The 21658-nt window shown below is 44.9% G+C and overlaps 3 protein-coding genes across 6 annotated transcripts; 1 reads left to right on the top strand and 2 right to left on the bottom strand.

Annotated features, from left to right (window-relative positions):
* Window positions 1-37: 37 nt before the first annotated feature.
* Window positions 38-4413, bottom strand: LOC136535738 (protein MLO-like). Its single transcript, XM_066528114.1, has 13 exons — window positions 4010-4413; window positions 3814-3871; window positions 3199-3437; window positions 2970-3086; window positions 2337-2397; window positions 2159-2244; window positions 1993-2067; window positions 1794-1882; window positions 1504-1553; window positions 1354-1394; window positions 977-1186; window positions 727-855; window positions 38-590 (listed from the first exon to the last, which is right to left on the bottom strand). Exons 1-13 carry the CDS (start codon window positions 4130-4132, stop codon window positions 183-185), a joined length of 1686 nt encoding a protein of 561 aa, XP_066384211.1. The 5' UTR covers window positions 4133-4413; the 3' UTR covers window positions 38-182.
* Window positions 4414-9351: 4938 nt separating this feature from the next.
* LOC136535737 (protein PIN-LIKES 7-like) lies at window positions 9352-11834 on the top strand. 4 transcript variants are annotated; one of them, XM_066528111.1, is made up of 11 exons: window positions 9352-9458; window positions 9652-9817; window positions 9914-9993; window positions 10091-10215; window positions 10363-10484; window positions 10575-10766; window positions 10849-10977; window positions 11098-11198; window positions 11280-11332; window positions 11421-11606; window positions 11702-11834. In XM_066528111.1, the coding sequence occupies exons 2-11, from the start codon at window positions 9683-9685 to the stop codon at window positions 11824-11826; spliced, it is 1248 nt and encodes a 415-aa protein (XP_066384208.1). In that variant the 5' UTR covers window positions 9352-9458; window positions 9652-9682; the 3' UTR covers window positions 11827-11834. The 4 variants fall into 4 exon arrangements, with proteins under 4 accessions (XP_066384208.1, XP_066384207.1, XP_066384206.1 ...); XM_066528110.1 differs by having other exon boundaries at window positions 9391-9548; XM_066528109.1 differs by having other exon boundaries at window positions 9391-9548; window positions 9629-9817.
* Window positions 11835-11950: 116 nt separating this feature from the next.
* On the bottom strand, window positions 11951-21266 carry LOC136535736 (exosome complex exonuclease RRP44 homolog A-like). The gene is made up of 24 exons (XM_066528108.1): window positions 21062-21266; window positions 20835-20975; window positions 20592-20749; window positions 19054-19109; window positions 18833-18955; window positions 18597-18727; window positions 18264-18504; window positions 18032-18182; window positions 17705-17945; window positions 17442-17598; window positions 17294-17362; window positions 16447-16572; window positions 16250-16302; window positions 15564-15670; window positions 15389-15443; window positions 15178-15277; window positions 14983-15094; window positions 14114-14234; window positions 13951-14010; window positions 13767-13872; window positions 12900-12995; window positions 12732-12813; window positions 12505-12570; window positions 11951-12426 (listed from the first exon to the last, which is right to left on the bottom strand). The coding sequence occupies exons 1-24, from the start codon at window positions 21113-21115 to the stop codon at window positions 12231-12233; spliced, it is 2802 nt and encodes a 933-aa protein (XP_066384205.1). The 5' UTR covers window positions 21116-21266; the 3' UTR covers window positions 11951-12230.
* Window positions 21267-21658: the final 392 nt, after the last annotated feature.

The raw sequence follows: 21658 nt of genomic DNA, 5'->3' as shown, positions 1-21658 counted from the left end.
GTAAAATGCTCGTTTGCACGTTTGTTCAGAGAGGGTCTGTTGCACAAAGTTACCCACTTTATTGCGTATTCTATCTTATGATGAATAAACGAAACTTCCCTAACGTGCCATTGTATTCTTCATCTATGTTTTTCCCTATACAAAAGTAAACACAAAACACGCTGCACAAAATTCGTTCAAAATCACCGCATGCTAAACGAAAAATCGGCATCAGCGATGTCAATGTCGATGGCGGTGGACGAGGCGGTCCTCTTCCTCTCGGTGGGCGAGGCGGCCCTGTGCAGCCGCTGCTGGTCGGGCACCGGGTACATGTCCCCGAGCTCCCGCCCCTGACCCCTTCCCGGAGACGACGGGGCGCTCTGCGGCTCCTCCGACCGGCCCTTGTACTTGTGGAGCAGGTGCACCGGCGAGTTGCCCCGGCTCGGCGACGTCGCGCGGCTGTGGCTCGGCGTCGTGTCGGCGCTCATCAGCCCGTCGAGGTAGCCTCCCGCCTCCCGCTGCCTCACCTTGTCCTTGGCCGTCTTGCGCCACTTCATCACCGCCTTGGCCGTCTGCTCCTCGAAGATGGTCTTCTTCATGTGAGACCCCATCTGCAAACGCGAGGTTGGGTTTGGACGACGTTACCCCATTGTCCATGCATGGAGGGTTTTTTTTTTCTTTCAACGAGTTCATGCAAGTTTTTCTTATTCTTCTTCATATATGTGGTTCTCTTTATTTAGTACGTACCTGTGTGACGAGCGCGTAGAGCGGGAAGGTGATGTAGCTGCAGATGAACTGAAGAGCCACTCCCACTACAACTTTCATGATGCTCAGGCCCATCCGCTGATGGTAGCATTTCTTCAATTCTGGGGTGAGCTGTGCGTGCAACAGCCAAAAGGAGTCGTTAGACAGTTAGCCTCTGCTCATTCTGCTGCAGTGACAGGATGAACAAAACACTCGAGGATCTTTAAACAAAGGAAAGGCAAGGCAACCCTACCAGTGTCCAAACGAAATGCGCCATCTGGAAGGCGTTCTGGAAGAGCGTGAGGTGGATGAGGAAGAGGACCCAGCCAGGGCGGTTGAACCAGAAGAACCTGTCACTTGGCTCCACCGCAGGCGCCCCCTTGATCACCGTCGCCTTGTCCTGTATCTCGCTGGCCATCTCCATGATGACAACCTCCAGCTTGGTCCCAACCAACAAGAGTATCTGAAACAGCGACGTGTTCGCTTATATACTGTACGTAGTATATTCAAAGGCAGTTTCAATTGGCTCTTTGTTTATTTTTTTGGAATGACCAAGTGGCTCTTTGTTGCTCCAACTGAAAGGGAGGGAATTTGCTCTAAAAAAACAACAGAGAGGGAGTCAACACTTACAACGAGCGGGACAAAAGAGATCCAGATAAGCGTGCCGATTCCTGCGCATATGACAAGATGTTTTAAATTTGCAGAATGATGGTGGTTATTACAAGACCAAATCAAAGCCTGTGGTTTGAACATAACAACTATGATTAGGATGACAAGTACCGTCGATATCGAGGAAGAGTGTGAAGATGGCGACGAACCACAGCGGGAGACTGCACATAGAGGAAGCCAGCCAAATGTCAAGGTCACCCAGGGACGAACATCATAACATGCAGAAGCAGAACCCTACACGAATTAGGTAGTATTCCCTCGTTCTAAATTGTAAGTTCATTGCTTTGGCTTTTCTATAAGTATAGTTATGTATCTAGACATACAAACTACCCTATGTAACTACAAAAAGCCAAAACGACTTGTAATTTGGAACAGGGAGAATACCAAAGAGGCATGCATACCTGATGCCAACGACGACTTTGAAGTCGTCCTCCAAGGACCGCTTGATGTACTGCTGGAAATTGAACTTAGCGTTGGGAGACAGATGATACTGCAGACAAGGAAACATCACCATGTCAAAGAATAACTCTAACATCAAAAGCTTACAACACTAACAAATCACCACGTAGCAGCAGCTGCAATGGGGGAGATGTTCAGTACATTGATGAATCCATGCCGCATGCTCAGGTAATCCACCTTGGTCACCGACGCGAAGAACTGCCTGAAGAATCCCACCTGCAGCGAAGAATATTCAGGTTAACAAAACCTGCTGCAACTGCAATGCAAGAACTGACGATCCAGAGCTCAGGTGCGTGATTGAACTCACAATCCATCTGACTCCGGGAGTGCTCGAGAGGCCCAGGTGCCGCTTCACGAACGACGTCTGGTGCGTGAATCGGAATCGCGAAGGATCTGCAATGAAAGAACCTCAGCTTCACTCTGCTCACACTGACACGCATGCTTCAATCATCCGAGGAAGAGAAACACACGATGGTTCTTCTTACCGGTTGCGAATTGATATTCCAGCGAGTTGGTCTCCTCTTCCCATTTCTTCCATTTTTTCATCTGCACGCGACAAGATGTGATTAGTATTTTTTATAACTGCGGTAAATGCCTATTTTTTACTGCAATGGAGTCATCAGATGGTTGATAAACATGCTTCCTTTTTAAATCCTCAAAAAAAACATGCTTCCTTTTTTTTGAACGAAATGTCCGTCATAAATACTTGACACCGTTGATTTTTTTATGGTCTAGCACTAAGTTTGACTACTTTTTATTTTTTTATCCGAAATATAGTTATAATATCTAATCTAATAAGAGTAAGATTATGGAACTACTTCTAGAGAGAAAAAGAAAAATCAGATTTTGATTAAAGCCTTCAAGGGCAAATACGTGTGACCAGATCGATCGGAGGGAGCAGGTGAATGTTGTTGTTTTTTCTCCGAAAGACATATGCCACATATATATGCACCGTTAGATGCACATAGGAATACAGGTGCAATAGTCTCCTGCTGCATACGCATTCCACGTGCATCTAAACGGCGATGCACATGGGGCACACGCCCTTAGGGGCAAATTTTAAGGGTTCGATGAAGTAGCAATTAATAACATGGTTCGGATGCTTGGCCTGCGCTTACTTTCAGACGCCCTAACGCCATGGTGGCGACGCTGTAAGAGATATGGAACACCGCAAGCACAAAGATGAAGATGTGCAGCTGGTGGACGCCAGTCGTGGAGATGAGGGACACCTTGCCCTGCACGCGGAAATAAACCAGAAGCGTTACTCATCTCATCTCATGGCTCCATCACCAAGCAGCTTAATTAGCTTGTTATGCGTTGCAATTTCAATGGTGACTGGGCCCTCACTTGTTTGGTACAGTACTCGTCGTCCGTAGCCGCGCCGGCCAAGAACCGACGATGGTCGGATTCATATCCATGGTACCAGAGGAGCCTCCGGCGGCTATCGCCGCCTTTACTGCCGCCGTCGTCTTTCTGCGCCTTGCACGGCAGCATGATGCTGCCGGCCTTGGTGGGGATACATATCTTGGAGATGGGCGTCTGCCCCACGGCGAGGAGCAGCGAGATGAAGCCCATCAGCATCAACTCTGCACGCAACGCAACCAAACCATTTTCTTTTTTTAGGAAAAAAAAAAGAATCGGCAAAAGGACAAGAGGTGCCGGCAGCCCGGCACAAGAACTAAGCTAACCTAAGGTTGTGTGTTCTGATTTTTTTGTATCTAAATTTTATTGCCATATAAGGCTAATACAAGTAGCATTATTGAACTAGCTACTCATACAAAAGGTCTTTGTTTATGCATGCGCAGGCAGGTACCATCTGAATTCTGAAAGTCAGATATGGAAAACTGGTAAGGAGCGGATTCTGGTGACGACCGACCATGAAGTCAACCAATCATGTTCCGCGACATGGCAATAATAGAGTGGTGTGGACTTTGGCTGTGGGTGATGATGGGAGCAGCTCACCTGCTTTGATCTTCTCCAGCGCCTCCCGCATGGCCTTCTTCTGCCTCGTATGGAACCACTGCACGCATCCAAGGCGACAGGCAGCAGTCAGGCGCATGTACAAATCAAAGCTCGGCTCCTGCTCAACGTTAAGCAGGCACGCATGCGAAATGAACGTGGGGTCGGCCAGCAGGCCCTGCGGGAACGAGTGACGTACGTGGCCGAGCTTGTGGAGGCCGTGCTCCATGGCGACGGAGACGAGCACGATCACGCAGCACACGACCGCCACCGCCCACGTCGGCGTCGTCGTCACGTCCCGGCCGCCCGCGCCCCCCGCCATGCCGTCCCTAGCTTCTCCAAGCGAACCGACCAGCAGGCCGCGGAGGAGCTCGAGTAGTTGGCTGCTGCAGGTGGCACGCACGCACGCAGGTATCGTCTGGTCTCTCGGTGGCGGGCGAGCGAGGACGAGAAGCGAGCGGCGGAACAAACGAGTGCGCGCTGCAGGCGGTTTTATCGGCGCGCGCGCCAGGGGCGGGGCGGCCGCGTCAAAGCGCGTGGCCGGCCGGCCACGCACGGCCAGATAACGGAGTGGCGGGGAGGATCAGGAGTTGAGGAGCGTGCGCGCGCGGCCCCGGACCCGGAGGCTTTTGGCTCGGGAGCACCGGAGGAACCGGGCGTCTTTTTTTTTTTTTGTAGCGCTAGCGCCCCTGCGCCCGTTGTGGGGTCGGCAGTGGACCACGTACGGGGTGGTTGGTTGGTCGGCTTGCCTGGAGCCTGGGCGACCACGTACGCGACGCGAGCTATGCTGCTGTGATTATTTGCGAGTGCTCGGCCGGCAGGCACACGTGGGTCCCAACTGGTCTTCCTTAGCGATAATTGTTAGGGAGTGTTTAGTAACTCACTAAACTTGAGTCGCTCTGCCGTCGAATATTTGATACATATATGGAGTATTAAATATAGATTAATTATAAAATTAATTACATAGTATGTGACTAATTTGCGAGACGATCTTTTAAGTCTAATTAGTTCATGATTTGACAATGTGGTGCTACAGTAAACATGCGCTAATAATAGATTAATTATGCTTCATAAATTCGTCTCGTGGATTACTGACAGATTCTGTAATTTGTTTTTTTATTAGTATCCGAACACCCCATGCGACATCTCCTAAATTTTAGTCACCGGATCCAAACACCCCCTTAGCTAGTTGCAGCCTCATGGGCAGCGGCGACTAGCTAGCTTAGCAGGACAAAAATAACAAGAAAATGGCGAGGGCCGGGACGTATGCCAACGTCGACGAGGTAAATTAAAGGATTAAGTTCACTTTTGGTCTCTCAACTATTGTGTCGATCTAATTTTAACCCACAACTACAAAACCGTCTAGTACCGGTATCTTAACTGTCAAAACCATTCACTTTTAATACATGAGCGGGGGCAAGGCTGTTTTGACTGACGTTGAGCGGTTTTGACACGCAACCTCCATCTTAGTGACATGTGGGGCCCACGCGTCATCGACTCAATCCCTCCCTCTCCATCCTCACGGCCATGGCTCGCCGGCAACCGACCAGCTGTGCTACTCGCGTCGCCGCCCTGCTCGCGCGTCACGCGCATCGTGCTGCTCGAGCGCCATCGCCCTGCTTGCGCACCGCTGCCGCAGCCTGCTCGCGTGCCGCCGCTGCAACTTGGCATCGGCGCCTCGGCGCGGACGTGGGCACGTCTGGCTCGAGGAGCAGCCGGTGAGCCTGTGGCCGGCGGCGGCATGCCCGCCTTACCACGTCTTGGCAGATGCGTCCCGGTGATGCCACAGCAGCCCCCATGAGCGAGCCCGGCAGCAGCTCGGCTGGCCCCACGGCATGTACGCCCGACAGCCTTGGCGCGCTCGGCGTGGTGCCGCGGCTGGTCCACGTGCTCAGGGTCAGGTCCATTGGCGCACAGCAGGCTGCTAGGACCGCCGAGCCTTGGATCAATTCCGGCGAAGGGAGCTCTGTGTGTTTTGCTCGTGTATGGCGACGGCTATGCAAAAAACACCCGCAACAGCCTTTACCTTGGACGAAACTCAGCGAGGCTAGGCCTAGGATATAGAGAGGCTCAAGGTGAAGCTACGATTACGACTAATTTGTGGATGGTGCAGTGGAGCTCGCGAATTTTAGCCGCCGTCGGCTGCTGCTCTCCATAGAAGCGACTAACAGAGAGAGAGAGAGCAGGCAGGGAGAATGAGCGACTGATCAGATCGATGGATCCACGTCTACGTGTGCGTTGTCGACGGTACGCCTCGGCCTCTAGCACGCGCGTTCAGGTACTTTTGTGCCCTGCACAGTAAAATTAAATAACCACGCACCACTCCCCTCGACCGGGAGAGACAGTAGCATGAGGAGAGGCCCGACGAGTCTCCACTCTCCACGCGTGGTGGAATTAGTCCGTCCGTGTAAAAGAAAATAATATTCAACAGCATACTAGTAGTTCCGTTTTACAGTTCAAAAAAATAGTAATATAAACCGCATGCTTTCTAGCATGCTCTCATTTGCAAAAAAATAATGCTTGTAGTAATATAAACCGCTAATATCAATCTAGGAGTTAAATGAACCATAGGCCCTCAAATCTTTAAATGTGTGTTGTATAATTCAATATACTTTAAAAATACATTTATGAGTCTCTAAACTTGTTAAGTAGTAGACCTACCACATCGGCATCTTTCGATGACCTGAGATACTAGTGTGGCATGTAATTTTTCATTTGACCCTTCATCTCCCTTAGAAAATAGACCATGGGCAGCGACAAATGCAACTCCAGGAACCATACGAACTTCTGTAGCAGTAGCAGGGAAGAGAGGAGCAGGAAAGAGAGGAAGGAGAAAGCAGTGTCTATTTTCAAAGGTAAAATAAAACAAAAGGGGTCAAATTCAAAATATACATGTGCCACTCTAGCATGCCACGTCACTTAACAATTTTAGAGGTCTAGAAATACATTTTAAAAACTCGTGGATCTATATGACACACCTTAAAAGTTCGAGGGTCATCGGTGTATTTAACTCTAAATCTAAGCTTACACGGGTTGTTGTTAACAGCTTGTTATGCTCTTAATAAAAAATGGGTTTGTGAAAAAGCATCAATATTTATGATATCAACTCTGTTTTCTTCGCTGAATATATTTAAATATATCATACTGAGTAAACTTTAAATAATCTAACTAAGAAGAGCATTAGAATCGTGCTGTAACATTTTGAGGACGGAGACGGTAGTCAGTAGTCACCAGACCTATCGCATCGCCGCTGACTGCCGAAGCTGACATAATCAGTCAGGATGCGTGGTAGAATTTTACCACGTGCCTATTTAGTTCCCAAAATTTTACAAAATTTTGAGAAATTTTCTATCACATTAAATCTTTGGACGTATGCATGAAGCATTAAATATAAATAAAAAATAAAACTAATTACACAGTTTAGACGAAATTCACGAGACGAATCTTTTAAGCCTAATTAGACTATGATTGATACTAATTATCAAATAACAACGAAAGTGCTACAGTACCATTTTTCAAAAAATTTCACGAACTAAACCAGGCCCACGTCTCTCGAACGTTTGACTGCCCAAGGCGACTCTGTGTGTGATCCGAAGCTTCCGCTGTGTGAACGGCCAGGGTCCAGACTCCAGTGCCCGCCCCCCGACGGCATACACGCCGGTACGCGACGAGGAGCTCCACGTCGTGCGCCTGTTTGCACTGACCTAGCTGACGACCACGTGGAGGGGAGGTGGAGCCCTTAATAGCTGCGCGCAATAAGAAGCCAGAACCTGCCCGGCGGATGCGCCCGTGGTGCTCGTTCGTTCGTGAACGCGGCGGGTTGCGGGCAGGACCACACACGCCGGTGGCGAGCTCTGAACCGTTCCAGGTAGCCGATGATGAGGAGTCGTCGCGCGAGATATTTCGCAAGTGACAAGTCAATGGCGGGCTGCACTGCATGTGCACGTCCGTCCGTCCAGCTCTGCCGGGGCCCGGCCCGGGCCGCCAAAGTCGCCGCACGTACGCATCGGCATCGTCCTCGCTGTCCTTTTTTTACTTCTCAACGGAGCGGCGTTCGGTATCAACACTCTCCGTGCTTGCTTACCTCTCTCTACCTCTGGCGTGCGGATTACTACCTGATTGGGAAAGCTCAGCGCCGCCCGTAACCGTAATGGGGAGCTAGGGACTCGCCGCCTGCTCTGATGGCGAGGCCAGTCGGCAGGCTTACTTGCAGTTGTAGGGTGGTGCACAGGCGCCAAGAAAAAGAAATAAAATAAAATAAAACAAAGCATGACGTGCCTCTGAATTTGACCTAGTGGCCACAACTACCACTTCCTCTGTCTAAAAAGAAATGTAAATCTCTATCAAAAAGAAATATAAATCTGGCTTCACGAGGAGTTAAAGAATTTTAAGTTTAACTAAGTTTACAAAAGATATTATCTACATTTGGATTTTCAATTAGGTTTGTTATAAAAATATATTTCATGATTAACCTAATAATATTTACTACGCATCATAAACATCAATATTTTTATATATTTGATCAAAATTAAGAATCTTTGACTTCTCATGAAGTGAGATTTATATATATTTTTTTAAACAGAGGGAGTATTGTACTTCGTGATCTGCGAATGCATTCGCTGCATTTGACCCATTTTTGACACCGGAAAAAAACTTGACACGATCCAATGCTTAACTGTTCTAGTCAAAGCTTGCAGAAACACTGATGCTTGACTGCAGGCTGGCTTTTCCCATGCGCTCGCAGCGCTCTGTTCTCGCTGCGCTACGGAAACAGCAGCATCAGGTTCAGCCGCCGCAAGGTTAACAACGAGTACGACGCGCCAACTGCCAATGCATCCATGAATTGAGTTGGTCGTTTTAGAAAATTCTACTCAACGTGTTATAATATTCCAACTCCGCGGGGCCCCGCGGCAAATCGATGTACACAAGATTTATTTGATTGGGAATTTAACGTGGTATTTGCGACGTCCTGTGACGGTGAGACGCGTGTCGTGATCCGTACTTTTAATATTCAGATTTTTTTTCTTGACTCAGTTTTATGATGATGGTCATAGAGATAGTGACAGAGCACATTTTGGCCATTTCAACATGCTTTTCTGAATTCTCTGTATATGCTATTGTCTCCATTCTTATTTCTAAAATAAATCGACTCCTAAAATCTCTCTATGTCACTATCCTTAATTTGACCAAATTTATAGTAAACACAACAAATAAATATGTTTTAAAATATATTGGTCTTGTTTCTATAAATTTAGTTAAACTTAAAATAACTTGCTTAAAAGAATTATTTTACGAGGGAGCAGTCGTGCACACTTATCCGTTCCTTCGCCTGGCACGGGCCCAAACTCCAAACGATCATGCAGGACTTATACTGTTCGTTCTCTGGGCCACACACGCAAAGAGCCCACGGGGGCCCTTTTACTTTACTGGAGGAGGCTTTCTCCTGTGGCCTGTGGGCCTAGCTCTTAGCATGCCGAACAGGAGGATGAGTACGTGGACGCCATCCAGGAAGTGTCGCACGGCAGCGTGATATGCGACGCCGCCGCATAAAATTGTTTTCCAGCCACCATCATCTTAGGCGGCTGCGCCGCAACTCGCAACAGCACATTTCGTCGTCTTCCATACGACCACACCTCTCCAGACCGCAGGCAATTCAGATCCTTCGTCACATTTCATTTTTTTTTCATTTCTTACTGCAAATATAATTGCCCATTGGAGACAATACAGACACCTAGAAGGTACTACTAGGTTTCCTTTCTAATTGTCGCCATCCTCTTCCGCTTCGTTGGAGTGTCTTCACTGCGATCCTGAATTTCAGGCAACTCCGAATGTTCTTGGCAGGCGAAATCTGAGGCTGCCAGCCAAAGCCACGATGACGTTCTGGTCTCTGCTCGTCGTAGCATGGCTCCCAGTTCTGCAGGTCCTCCTCGTAGGATTGCTCGGAGCTCTTCTCGCGTCCAGCCGTCTCGACGTTCTCACGGCCGATGCTCGGAGGAATATCAATAAGGTAGTAACATTCAGTCGTTTTAATTAGTTGGATAATACTACGCTGAACGACTGAATGTGTGTGCTTCTCGCTGCCTTTTTACTGATTCGATCGCAGGTTGTTTACATCGTCTTCGTTCCGTCGCTCGTCTTCTCCAGCTTGTCGAGTACTGTCACACTCAAGGACATCGTTTCCTGGTTCGAGTTCGCCTGCATGGGCTCTCTCATTTACACGCTTCGATGAATGTTTTGGGATTTGATCGGTTGTTTCTGAACCTGAACTTAATGGTTTAAGGTGGTTCATGCCAGTGAACATGGGCATCGTGTTCCTGATCGGAGTAGTTCTAGGCTGGGTGTCTGTCAAGGCCTTCAGACCGGAAAAACATCTTCAGGGACTTGTCATTGCTTGCTGCTCATCAGGCAAGATGTGTATATAGACGTATAAGTCACAGGGAGAAGAAGTTTCTCTTGCGAGGATGTAGAGTTTCTTTTTTTTTCTTTTTTTGGTCATCACTGCTGCATGTGTTCAGATAAGGTTTATGTGTTTATAAATTGCATATTTTTCAGGTAACTGGGGAAACATTCCTCTAATGATTGTTCCAGCGATTTGCAATGAGGAGGGCAGCCCTTTTGGAGACGCCAGCACCTGCAACTCTCTTGGTCTCTCTTATGTGTCCTTGTCAATGGCGGTAAGATCATGTTCTACTTAGTACATCTTTCAATCAAAGACCAAGAAGGGTTTTAGTTTGGACTCAGAATGTTAGCTGTTCCTCACGCAGCTCGGGAATTTCTTTATATGGACGCACAGCTACAGTGTCATGAAGAGATCCGCTACACTGTACAAGGCAAAACGGCGTAAGAAACACGCTCTGACTGGCACGAGCAAAGAACACTTTGGGCAGGATGCAGGTGGTGATTACGTCGCTTTTCTTCCTTCTGAAGATTTATCCGACGAAGATGGAAGCAACTCGGTGAGTGAAATATTTCATTGCCCTACTGTACTGAGATCAGTGGTGTACGAACTCTAGCTATCTTTTGGATGGATTTGGTCAGCAGGTTAGTTCTCCTCCCTTGCCTCCAAACGATCCTAGAGCTAGCTTCTTGAGTTACTACTTGAGAAGAGCACAAGAGTTGCTGCTAGAAATACTGAAAGAACTGTGTTCACCGCCAAGTGCAGCTGCGGTATGCCATATGCTTTTCTCTACCCTAGTAGTAGTACTACTACGATGCCATTACAGAAGGTGAGCAGTACAACTCAAAACTAACTGCTACTATCATCGTGTAATGTTATAATTGTGGTAGGTCGTAGGATTCAGTGTTGGTGCAACAGACAAGGTGAAATCACTTATTACTGAAGAAGGTTCTCCTCTCCGGGTAATCCAGGATTCTGCCAAATTATTAGGGTGAGTTTGATCGTCAGCACTACTTTTCGTACTCCCCATAGACATCTGTTACCGCAGATGACATGAAAACCTTTGGAGCAGGGGCGCTACAATTCCATGCACGGTGCTGATTCTCGGTGGAAATCTAACCAAAGGTAACATCTCATCGCCATGGCCTCATGCAGTACCATGGCGCCCACTGTTTCTGTTTCTGTTTCCAATGGTGGATTGCTGGGTGACCAGGTATAGGCAAGACGGTGACCAAGCCCATTGTGGTCATATCAATAATTGTCATACGTTTTGTTCTCCTCCCAACCTGCGGAATCGGCATCGTCACAGCAGCCACCAAGCTTGGGTTGCTACCGAATTCTCCCCTGTACCGCTACGTGCTCCTGCTGCAATCCACAGTTCCTCCAGCCATGAGCATTGGTAATGGGAATTCTATTGACGCAACATGTCAGCATCAGAGATGCGGATGCCCTTGTGTCTCTCAGGTGACCATTTCTTTCTCCATTGCATTGCAGGCACAATAGCTCAGCTGTTCGATGTGGGGGAAGAGGAGTGCTCTATCATCTTCCTGTGGACGCACCTAGTTGCTGCCCTTGCTCTCACGCTTTGGTCGACGGTGTTCATGTCACTCGTACTGTGACCTACCAGTACTCAAATCTAGCTGAATGGGAGATGATATATAGCATAGACAAATGAGGAACTTGAAATGTATCAGCGCCATTTTAATGGTAAACATTAGCAAGATTTGGCCATGCAAAATAATGTTTTCTTTCCATATAAATGAATGTTGCGTAAAATAACAACCCTGTCACATTAGCATACAACAGCTCTTTCACACTAACAGAATATAGTGCTATGTATTTTCTCCGCTCTGAGTAGCATTCAGAAACTAAGTTACCATCTATAGAGAGAAACTATCTGATACTACAGATCCTGACCATGTGGTTAGTGTTACAAATCGAAAATCACACCAATGTCGGATTAAAGAATGGGCTGTGTAAGAGGCTGGGAAAACACTGATGTTACAGTTCAGCTGTACATTTCTCATATGAGGGTGAGTTGCAGCTTTGGGCGATGTGGCTGAGGTTCTACTACTTCCATATGAATCCTAACTGTCTGGAGGACAGCATAGCTGATGTTTGTTCCGGGCTTGGTTACTCTCTGGTGCACCTCGTCAACTACCCAATCACCACCTTTGTCTCCCTTCGGAGTTAGGTAGATGGGCCCTTCTATGCCGAACCTGATTAGAGAAAGGAGTAAAAACAACGAATCCATAACATTGAGTTCACAAAGAAATTTGGAAGGGACAGAACCGTACTTTGGGACAAAGACTATGAAACCATTTGCCTTGATCTTTACTATCCTAGCTTCAGTGTCAGTTGGCCTGCACGGTTAAGAGTTAGGCAGTCAGAAAACAATGTACAGAGTCCTGAAGGCCTGAACAGACTTGATGTCGTTACTTTTTGCCACCATCCTTATCACATTTCAATATTATCTACTTCTAACCTATCACACACTTATGTCATCTACAATCAAGATATGTACCTTGTCTTGAAATATATGTGGGTGTGGAGTTCCACTGATGCTCTGCTTGCCATCTGGGCATTTCGATGTCTGTAATTCAGGTCTGGCACAATAACGGTATCAGTAACAAACAGCGACACTTATATAAAATAAATGCTCAAGTATTGGATTTGATTTCTCATTTCTTACTGTCAGCGATTCCTGTAAGTTGTGGACTATCCTGAAAGATTGGTGGGAGCTTTGCAATACCTAGGGCTGCAGCTAGCAGTCTATGAACAACAACATCTGCAACAAAAGGATGTAGAATCAAGATCATCCTCACAATTTAATATGTGCTGCAACACTTCTACAGGCTACATTTCTTTCAGAAACTTCTACAGGCTACAGCCTAGAACCCACACAATGCTACGACACCCCGTGTCATACACGTGCCAAAGGTCAATTGATCCGGATTCGCAGTCCCAAGGTATTAATAGCAGGCTATTCATGCTATCAACTACAGGACCAAAGCTAACATGTCCCTTGCCATTAATTCCATTTCCTTACAGCACTCAAAAACACAAAGTAAGCTTACTGGCATGCATTATTGGTTTTATTCCAGGCATACACCAATAGCAAAAAAGAATGATGTAACGATACATAAACTACACCAAATTGCTATCTTCTTTAGATATTATTATTTAGTATTTGTACCGCAAGGCGCAAGATCCAGCATGTCATCCCTGGGATTATTATGGAAGTAAAAAAAAAATCTCGTCAAAGGGAAAAGGACTATCACTATCATCAATGGCAAACATCACTATGTCTTCATAGTCAGCTAATGTGTAGAAAATCACAGTAACCTTTTTCCAACAGTTTCACTCATGCTACGCACAGGCAACAAAAAGAAAGGTTAAGGTTCAGACCCATATAATTATCCTAAAAGGCTAATTAGCTAGAAAGGCCAGGCAAAGAAAATAACCAACAGGCCTTGAATGGCATCAGATTCCCAATTACATTCAACCCATCAAAGAGATTATTTTCATGCATCAGAGCATCTAAGGATGGAAAACAAACCTGCATATCTGCGAATGGGAGAAGTGAAATGAGTGTAAAGAGAAGCTGCAAGCCCGTAATGGTAATACTCAGAAAAGGTCAAATCTCCACTGCAGAAATAAACTGCCTGTGTTGCGACAGGGAAAGTTATATGGATTCTTTGAAATCAGTAAATTAGAATAAGGACTTCATTTCCTAATCTTACCTGTGTCATGCATCTAGTCGCCAAAATTCTAATAAGCTTGTTGAAGTATGGGTCATTGCTCTGCATGTCATGCAGTAATAAAGGGTCAGCATAAGAGTCTATTATCATATATAATGATATTAATGAAGCATCCAAAGAGTAAAATAATACATAATGGTCCCACCTGTGCGTTGTCAAGTGATTCAGCTAATGCCTTTGAGGATGATACATCCAGATTGAGGCCAACAGAAGAGGCGGTACGGAGTAATGGCTCAAGCATCTCTTTTGTTGGGCTAGGATGGCGCCTGTTACCAACAAAATGAAAATTTGCAGTCTTAAAAAAGATCAAAAAGTAAAAATGGTAATGTTCAATGAGAACACAACTATTAAAGATTGATTTGCATGATAACAGACATCAACAGATTAGCAGAAGCAGCATGCAGACAAACAGTGCGAAACAGCCAACAATCGACAAACTTTTCAATTTAGAAACACACAATTGCATGATGTCGAATACACTTTTTAGACCGGAATGATGATATTACATTGATGTGTTCTCAGGTAGTACCTTCTAGCCTAGTCACAAATGAACTTTTGAACTGGTGGTTTTAGCTTTTAAGAAAGAAGAACGGTACACAAACTTGAATTGGTTTACGTGATTGCCAAAATATCGGTATTGCTACTGAGTGCCGAAGTGATCATATTTATGCAATATGTTTAGAAGCAGCACGATAATTTTACAGCTCGTTTCAGTGTGTAACAAGACTCTTCAGAGATATACAGCCTTAAGGTCTGTTGTGACAGTGATGATAATTTTGGAATTCTACCTCATGTTTAGACCAACTTGTGATATTAAGTATAGTATGGTTACATGTAACTTTAAAGGGTTGAAAAGAAAGGTCACAGATAAGAAGTTGGCAAATGGCAGATCCTCACTGACTCTATTCATTTTAATGGACACTGTGGTTCCATGGGCTTTTCCAATATCTTTGGATGTGCACAACTTCAACCTGATCTAGAATGTGACAAGATAAAAAATTGAACAATATGTACCTTAGCAATGAACATAAGGGGAAGTGCTTCAAAATCTTCTCAGCAACAGAAACATTCGCAGCCAACATAAACTCTTCAATCATTTGATTTGCCTCGCGGATTTGATAAATTCCTATTGAATTTGATGTAACTATATTAAGTACTGTATGGCGAATTCTGAAATATAACACCGATAAGCATTCCAGAACCTCATACCTATGTCAAGAGGATCATGAGTTTCACTATCAATCTCAAATTTTACTTCTGCAGAAGCAAGAGTCAGAGCTCCTCTTTCACAACGTCGTTGTCGCATGATCTGCATAAGCAATCAGAGCATGAATATATAAGGTGATGTTGGCATTAAATACTAGATGGTAGCAGACATACACCCATTACAGTGTGATAAGAGTGAAACACGATAGCTGACCTTTGCCAATGAATTTAAGTTCCGCAAGTCTACAGTAAGTGGATCAACTAAACGGCTGAAAAATAAACAAAAGAAAGTAATCAAGTTCACTGGTGCATTTTTGGCTAATTAGACCAACTTAGAGTTTGACTTAAATGTATAGTAATGTTCTGAGAAGATGCAATGCAGAAGGCACCTGTCATCCATTCTTGCCTGGGCTTCGACATAAGACATTGCAGCACAAGATTTGATAACACTCTTTGTATATCTTGTGGATATGACATCAGCATCAGGAGTCATTTCCTGGAAACATAATGTTCCAAATACCAAACGTCATAAAAATAATACTCTCCTCATATAGCAGAACAATACTGTGGGGAAAGCCATAAAAGGTGATGTTATTAATAAATAATGGTTCAGAACAGTAGACATGGGGCAGCAAGCGCAACAAGTAATATCATGTCGCAAAACCAAAAGGTCAAAGCACCATTTTTGCAAGCAATATTGTTCTGCTATGAGGGGAAACCATGTGGTGGTCAGTATAATATGGAATACCAGGGGAGGATCCAAGATCAAGCTAGGCCCCGGGCTGAGATACACATGGAATTGCTACAAATAGACTCCTAGAGCCTAATCCTTCATTGTTTAGGTGATTTACCATGATTTGCTTGGCCAAGGACCCGAGCTGCAGCACAGCCAGCCTTGGGCCTGTGTCCTCCACTATGGACTACCTGAGTTCATTCATAGTTCTAGGAGGAGGGCACTGTGGACTTGCCCCATATGCAAACATATATAGATAACAGTTGAAAATCAAAATATCCTATGCAACGCATATCTAACTTGTGCTAATCAAAATAACAAGTTGTCATGAAATAGACTTACCCAAATGACAGAGAATGCCAACCTTTCAACATCAGCACGAAGTGAACAAACATCTGGAAACCAAAATAAGAGAGATCGCTAGTCAATCCAGATACTACAAACTGGCAGTTTTTTCTTCAAATACAACAGCAACATTTAATTTCAGATTTTAGTTAATTCAATAATCGATATGCATGCCACATAAGAAGCATCAGCACCTTCAGTCAGGGGCTTCGGAAGCATATCAATCCGCTGCCCAACAAGATAAACAGAAGTGCCCCTCTGCGCAGCTTCCTCATCAAGAGGGGTACCAGGGTGAACAAAATTAGTGACATCAGCGATATCTGGTCAGCTCAGGTCAAGAAATGCAGTCTGTGTATCCGTAACACAGAGTGAATGACCATGATAAATCACATATCCAGGACAGAGAGGTTGTGACCGAGGCGAAGTAAATTGGTTGAATATAACAAATTTCAAGAACCAAAGGTACAACATAGATAATCACATATTTGCAAGTCTGTTTGGACCCACTTTTAATATATCAATTTAATTCATTTTTATGTCATTATACGTTTTATGTCCTGGAAGATGGGCATTCCAATTGAAAACCAGTAGTGCCCACTGCCCAATCAGATGAGGCAAAATGATTTTATGCCACATGTAGAAAATAGATTTTATCAAGAAAAAGGATTTCTAAACAGAGTCTACACCAAGTAGAGACCATGAGTTAACTTAAAACCTCTTGCATAACACTTCTTTTCCGATATGACACAGACTTGTGCAGATGTGTATATGCTGCATGTTTAGGAGAATACAATTGCATTATTTGCATAATAACCAATTCCATTTAATACTAGACAATCAATTTTATGTGATACACATACACTCCCAGCCAGGTAGAATGGTAGATGCTAAAGAGCCTAGTCACAATTTGCAAAATGAACTACCATCAACTGAAACAAAGTTAAGTAGGTAAATATTAACTCAAAGATCACCAAGGAAGAAAATTTGCTCGTAAATTTGAACTAAACAGAAGAATTTACAGGAGAAATTGTTTAAGGATACGGACTCCAACTTCAAAATTCCCATTTGGAAGTAGCGTGCAATGTAGTGCATCATCAATGTCTCGACAACCTATAAAGCAGCTGAAGCATAAGGGCTTGGCCCAGATACATAAAATAGCAATAGATTGCAGGTATCCTGATTAAATTACCTGGTGGGTCCACACTAAAGACTCTCACTTGGCGCAAGTCTTGTCTATTAGGATTAGCCAGATCCTCTGGTGATAATGTCCAAGGTAAAGGTGGCAAACAAGCAAGGACTTGAGTAGAGAAAGGCCTGGTGTTGATATCATTCTCTATTAAGACAACCTGCTTCATGCATAAACACCATTAACATGTACCATCAAGAATATGCCCTTACATGCAAGTATTTTTAAAATGCACTTGATGCAACTCCAAATTTAGGTACACTTGCCTCTGTTTCAGTTTCTTTGTCACCAATATCTCCAATGGTGCGAACATAGTGTCCTGATGGATAACGAGACAAAACATCCCATGAATCAACCGCAACAACAATTCTTTTGTTCACGAGATTCTCAAGCTGCCTGGTTTGAATTCGGATCTTAGGAACTCTTCGATCTTTTGAAACAAATAAAGCATGAGCAACGCCCCCACTACCAGCAGGCATAGGCATCGGCTCCAAGGACCCACAGTACCTGCAGAACACCAGCACTTTATCATATGATCCCGAGACCAGGAGTATACACATTAGAAATCTCACTCAGAACATATAGAAACTCACGAATTCCAATTTCGCTTGATTATACCAACAACACGTCCAACTGGACGACTAGAGACAGAAGGAGCTGACAATCCAACTGTTGATTGTGTGGAATTGGTGTTCCGAGGAGCATCATCAGCACTATTGGGGACCAGATGAACATCTTCTTCTTCTGAAAAAACAGCAACATTCACCAAATAAGAAAATAAAATGAGATGTGTTTCATCTTGTTATTTCAGTGCTAAGAAAATACCATCATCATCTGCTATAAAAGACTTCGACTCATGCCATTGATCTTGTGGCAAGAGCTCAACAGCAACTATATCACCATCAAAGGCCCTGTTCATATTTGAGCGGCCACGGATAACAATCTCATCGCCAATGCTCTCGCTCCCAACATAAGCTTCAAATGGATTGTAACGATTAACTCGAAGCTTCCCTTGATGATAGATTCCACACCGCAAACCAGTTGTAATTTCTGACATTGGCTTGTGCTGTAATAATACCAAGTAAACAGAGGAGTACATTTCACACAAGAGCATATATGTCAGCAACACAACAAAGCACTACTGTATAATTACCATACCTCATTATAGATTACTTTCTTCTTGGATGGTCTATGGTCTTCTACATCTTCCATGGTAACATCTCCACTAGATGGAACAACCACCAAATCAAGCAAACCAGGCTGCGCAAGCGATCTTACATATGACTCAACTGGAACAAGAGATATTTTATTGAGATTGTGGCTACCATAATATCATTTCGCAGTATTAAAAAAACATTGAGCTATATAGGAATCAGTTGCAGTATGCTATCCACCTGTCTCAGCGTTAAGGCCTTCTTCAATAGCTTTCCTTTTGTTATCTCTGTCATTTGTAATCAGTAGAACCTTCACGCTCTCACCAAGATGGCTTTGGTACCAATGAGCAGCAACACGAATTGCTGAATAAGAAAACAATCAGTGGCACAACTGTCCTATATATGATAGGAAATGAATGTGTGTGGAATCAGATAACCAGGTTAACAAAATCATTCCATACCTCTGTCATTACGATCATTAGAGCTCTCCCCAACCATGTCTTTGACATAAGTATCCCTGTTTTTTGAGTAAATGAGAAACACATAATGGCAAATGAAAGAGAAGGCTGCCGTCAAGACGCAAGTCTTGATATAAACAACAACAACAACAAGGCCTTTAAGTCCCAAACAAGTTGGCGTAGGCTAGAGTTGAAACCCAGCAGAAGCAATCAAGGTTCAGGCACGTGAATAGCTGTCTTCCAAGCACTCCTATCTAAGGCTAAGTCTTTGGGTATATTCCATCCTTTCAAGTCTCCTTTTATTGCCTCTACCCAAGTCAACTTCGGTCTTCCTCTGCCTCTCTTCACGTTACTATCCTGGCTTAGGATTCCACTACGCACCAGTGCCTCTGGAGGTCTCCGTTGGACATGTCCAAACCATCTCAACCGGTGTTGGACAAGCTTTTCTTCAATTGGTGCTACCCCTAATCTATCACGTATATCATCGTTCCGAACTCGATCCCTTCTTGTATGACCGCAAATCCAACGCAACATACGCATTTCCGCAACACTTATCTGTTGAACATGTCGTCTTTTCGTAGGCAAGTCTTGATATAAACAGCTTACACAATTTACAGGGGTACACAACTAGAATCTGAAGTGCGTGCAATTAGATTTCAAAATTCCCCATTGACAGGTAATTGCATCATAAAAGGGACTGAGAACATTTTCAATGCCAACATAGATTGCTGTGATTGACCTAGTTCTGTAGAAAGTGGACTTTCATCGCCTTTTTTATCATGCAGTTCATCCACTATATCACTTCGAAAGATGCAATGCCAGGAAGAGTCTAGGCTTGTAAGAGATTGACACACATTGACAATTTTCCATTATGAAAGATGTAGCCCTCTCAGACCATGGGCATCTACTGATACCTGTGATATCGCTTCGAAAGATGCAATGACAATTTTATATGCAGTACATCCACTTTGATATCGCTTCTAAAGATGCAATGTCAGGAAGAGCCTAGGTTTGTAAGAGACTGATGCACACATTGACAATTTTGCATTATGAAAGCTTAGCCCTCTCAGACCATGGGCATCTACCAAAAGCTATTAATTCTTCCCATGAAACTATTTGATATGTAATGGTGCAGTTATGGCGCTTGCATAAAGACATTTCATCAATACAATCATGCTGAAACTGCGAAAAATGGGGTTCAATACTCAGGCTGCATGTTAAATGAGTGTGTGGCTTCAAGCAAACATCATTTGAACAAAATTTTTAAAAAGACAGCATCAATTTCACCTAATGTACATAAATCCTCAAAGCTAACTCTAAAAAGAATTGACCACAGTATCATATGTCAAAAGTGATCTTGGGTTAACCCTTAAGTTTTCCTCTATTTTTCCAATGCTAACAACTCCAATACTAGCAGCTTTATCAGCAATATCAATTGACTACAAAACTGAACCTGGAACCTTTTGGTTCAAATAGGAAGAGAGCAATGCAAACTGAATCAAAACTACAAATTATGATATCGTGGTAGAACACGAGCCCACCTATGCTGCTCGTTGGCGAAAACATAGAACCTCCGTGCTTTGTTGGTACACAGTGCCTTGATCCTGTTGAAAACCGAAAGGTTCTTATTCTTCACCTCGTCCAGCACCACTGACAGCAGGACGACATCCTCAATCGCGGGGTTCTCCAGCAAATCGATCTGCCGCAATATCTCAACTCATCATCCCAGCGCACCCTCAACCCTAGGCCAAGCTAAGCGGGAGACGGATGAACGTTTCCGTTACCTGGTGCAGCACGACGTTGGTGTCGACGACGAGGATGGCAGCAGCGGCGGCGGCGAGTTTGCGCTCCGCGGCGGCATCGCAGGAGGAGCAGGGGACGAAGCCGCAGTAGACGTCGTCGCGGAGGTAGTGCTCCCTGACGACCTGCGGAGAGGTGACGACGGCGTCAGGTAGGGTTTGGGGGGGCAGCTCGAGAGTCGAGAGATGGTGGCGTTTGCCCGAGCACTGGCCTTTTGGATGCGGCCTTGCTTCGTCTTCTTCACGAATGACTTGCTCTGCAGCATGGTGGTGAGTTAAACAGCGTGCCGCGAGGCGGCGGCGGCGAGGAGCGCGGAGGAGACGTGTACCAGCCGGCGGCGGCGAGGAGCGCGGAGGCGTCGGTTGAGCTAGCCTGAGTGCCTGACTGAGGTCTGGGTGTGGGTGGGTTCGACCGCGTCCGGGAAGGCATCGGTTGGACACGTGAGACGTGAAGTCGTGACTGGAGCCCCAGAGGCCACCTCGGAACCATCAAACTAGAGGCCGGCACGGCGCCACGGCGCACGGCAGAACACCGTTTTCAGTCGACTCTCACCTTATTAGACGCATACATTCACTTTATTGGAACTGTAGTTACTGCTGAAAATTAGTTAGCTGAAATATGAACACCCGTGTAAATTGGAGATTCAAATCTAGATAAGCTGCAATTTCCACCACAAAGAATAATAAATTACGCCACGCCAGTTCGTATCTTAGTGGTTATTTTAGTTCTTATATAACAATATATAATTATTACAATGTCTATTATAGCAGTGAGCATCAAAAATAAAAATAAAATGGATTTATAATTA

Source organism: Miscanthus floridulus, chromosome 2 (genome assembly GCF_019320115.1).
Source record: "Miscanthus floridulus cultivar M001 chromosome 2, ASM1932011v1, whole genome shotgun sequence".
NCBI classification, from domain to species: Eukaryota; Viridiplantae; Streptophyta; class Magnoliopsida; order Poales; family Poaceae; genus Miscanthus; species Miscanthus floridulus.
This window is presented reverse-complemented; position numbering and strand designations above follow the sequence as displayed.

Bases quoted from the DNA above. Each gene is read 5' to 3' on its own strand.
- LOC136535738 (XM_066528114.1), bottom strand. From the start codon at position 4,132: ATGGCGGGGGGCGCGGGCGGCCGGGACGTGACGACGACGCCGACGTGG. The intron at 1,554-1,793 runs GTATGCATGCCT...CTCTATGTGCAG, and splicing joins AAAGTCGTCGTTGGCATCAG to TCTCCCGCTGTGGTTCGTCG. The intron at 1,395-1,503 runs GTACTTGTCATC...TCATATGCGCAG, and splicing joins ACTCTTCCTCGATATCGACG to GAATCGGCACGCTTATCTGG.
- LOC136535737 (XM_066528111.1), top strand. From the start codon at position 9,683: ATGACGTTCTGGTCTCTGCTCGTCGTAGCATGGCTCCCAGTTCTGCAG. The intron at 10,485-10,574 runs GTAAGATCATGT...TTCCTCACGCAG, and splicing joins ATGTGTCCTTGTCAATGGCG to CTCGGGAATTTCTTTATATG. The intron at 11,333-11,420 runs GTAACATCTCAT...CTGGGTGACCAG, and splicing joins CGGTGGAAATCTAACCAAAG to GTATAGGCAAGACGGTGACC.
- LOC136535736 (XM_066528108.1), bottom strand. From the start codon at position 21,115: ATGCTGCAGAGCAAGTCATTCGTGAAGAAGACGAAGCAAGGCCGCATC. The intron at 18,956-19,053 runs GTATGGAATGAT...TTTCTTATTCAG, and splicing joins TAATGATCGTAATGACAGAG to CAATTCGTGTTGCTGCTCAT. The intron at 16,573-17,293 runs GTATCCTTAAAC...TGAGCTGACCAG, and splicing joins GAATTTTGAAGTTGGAGTCC to ATATCGCTGATGTCACTAAT.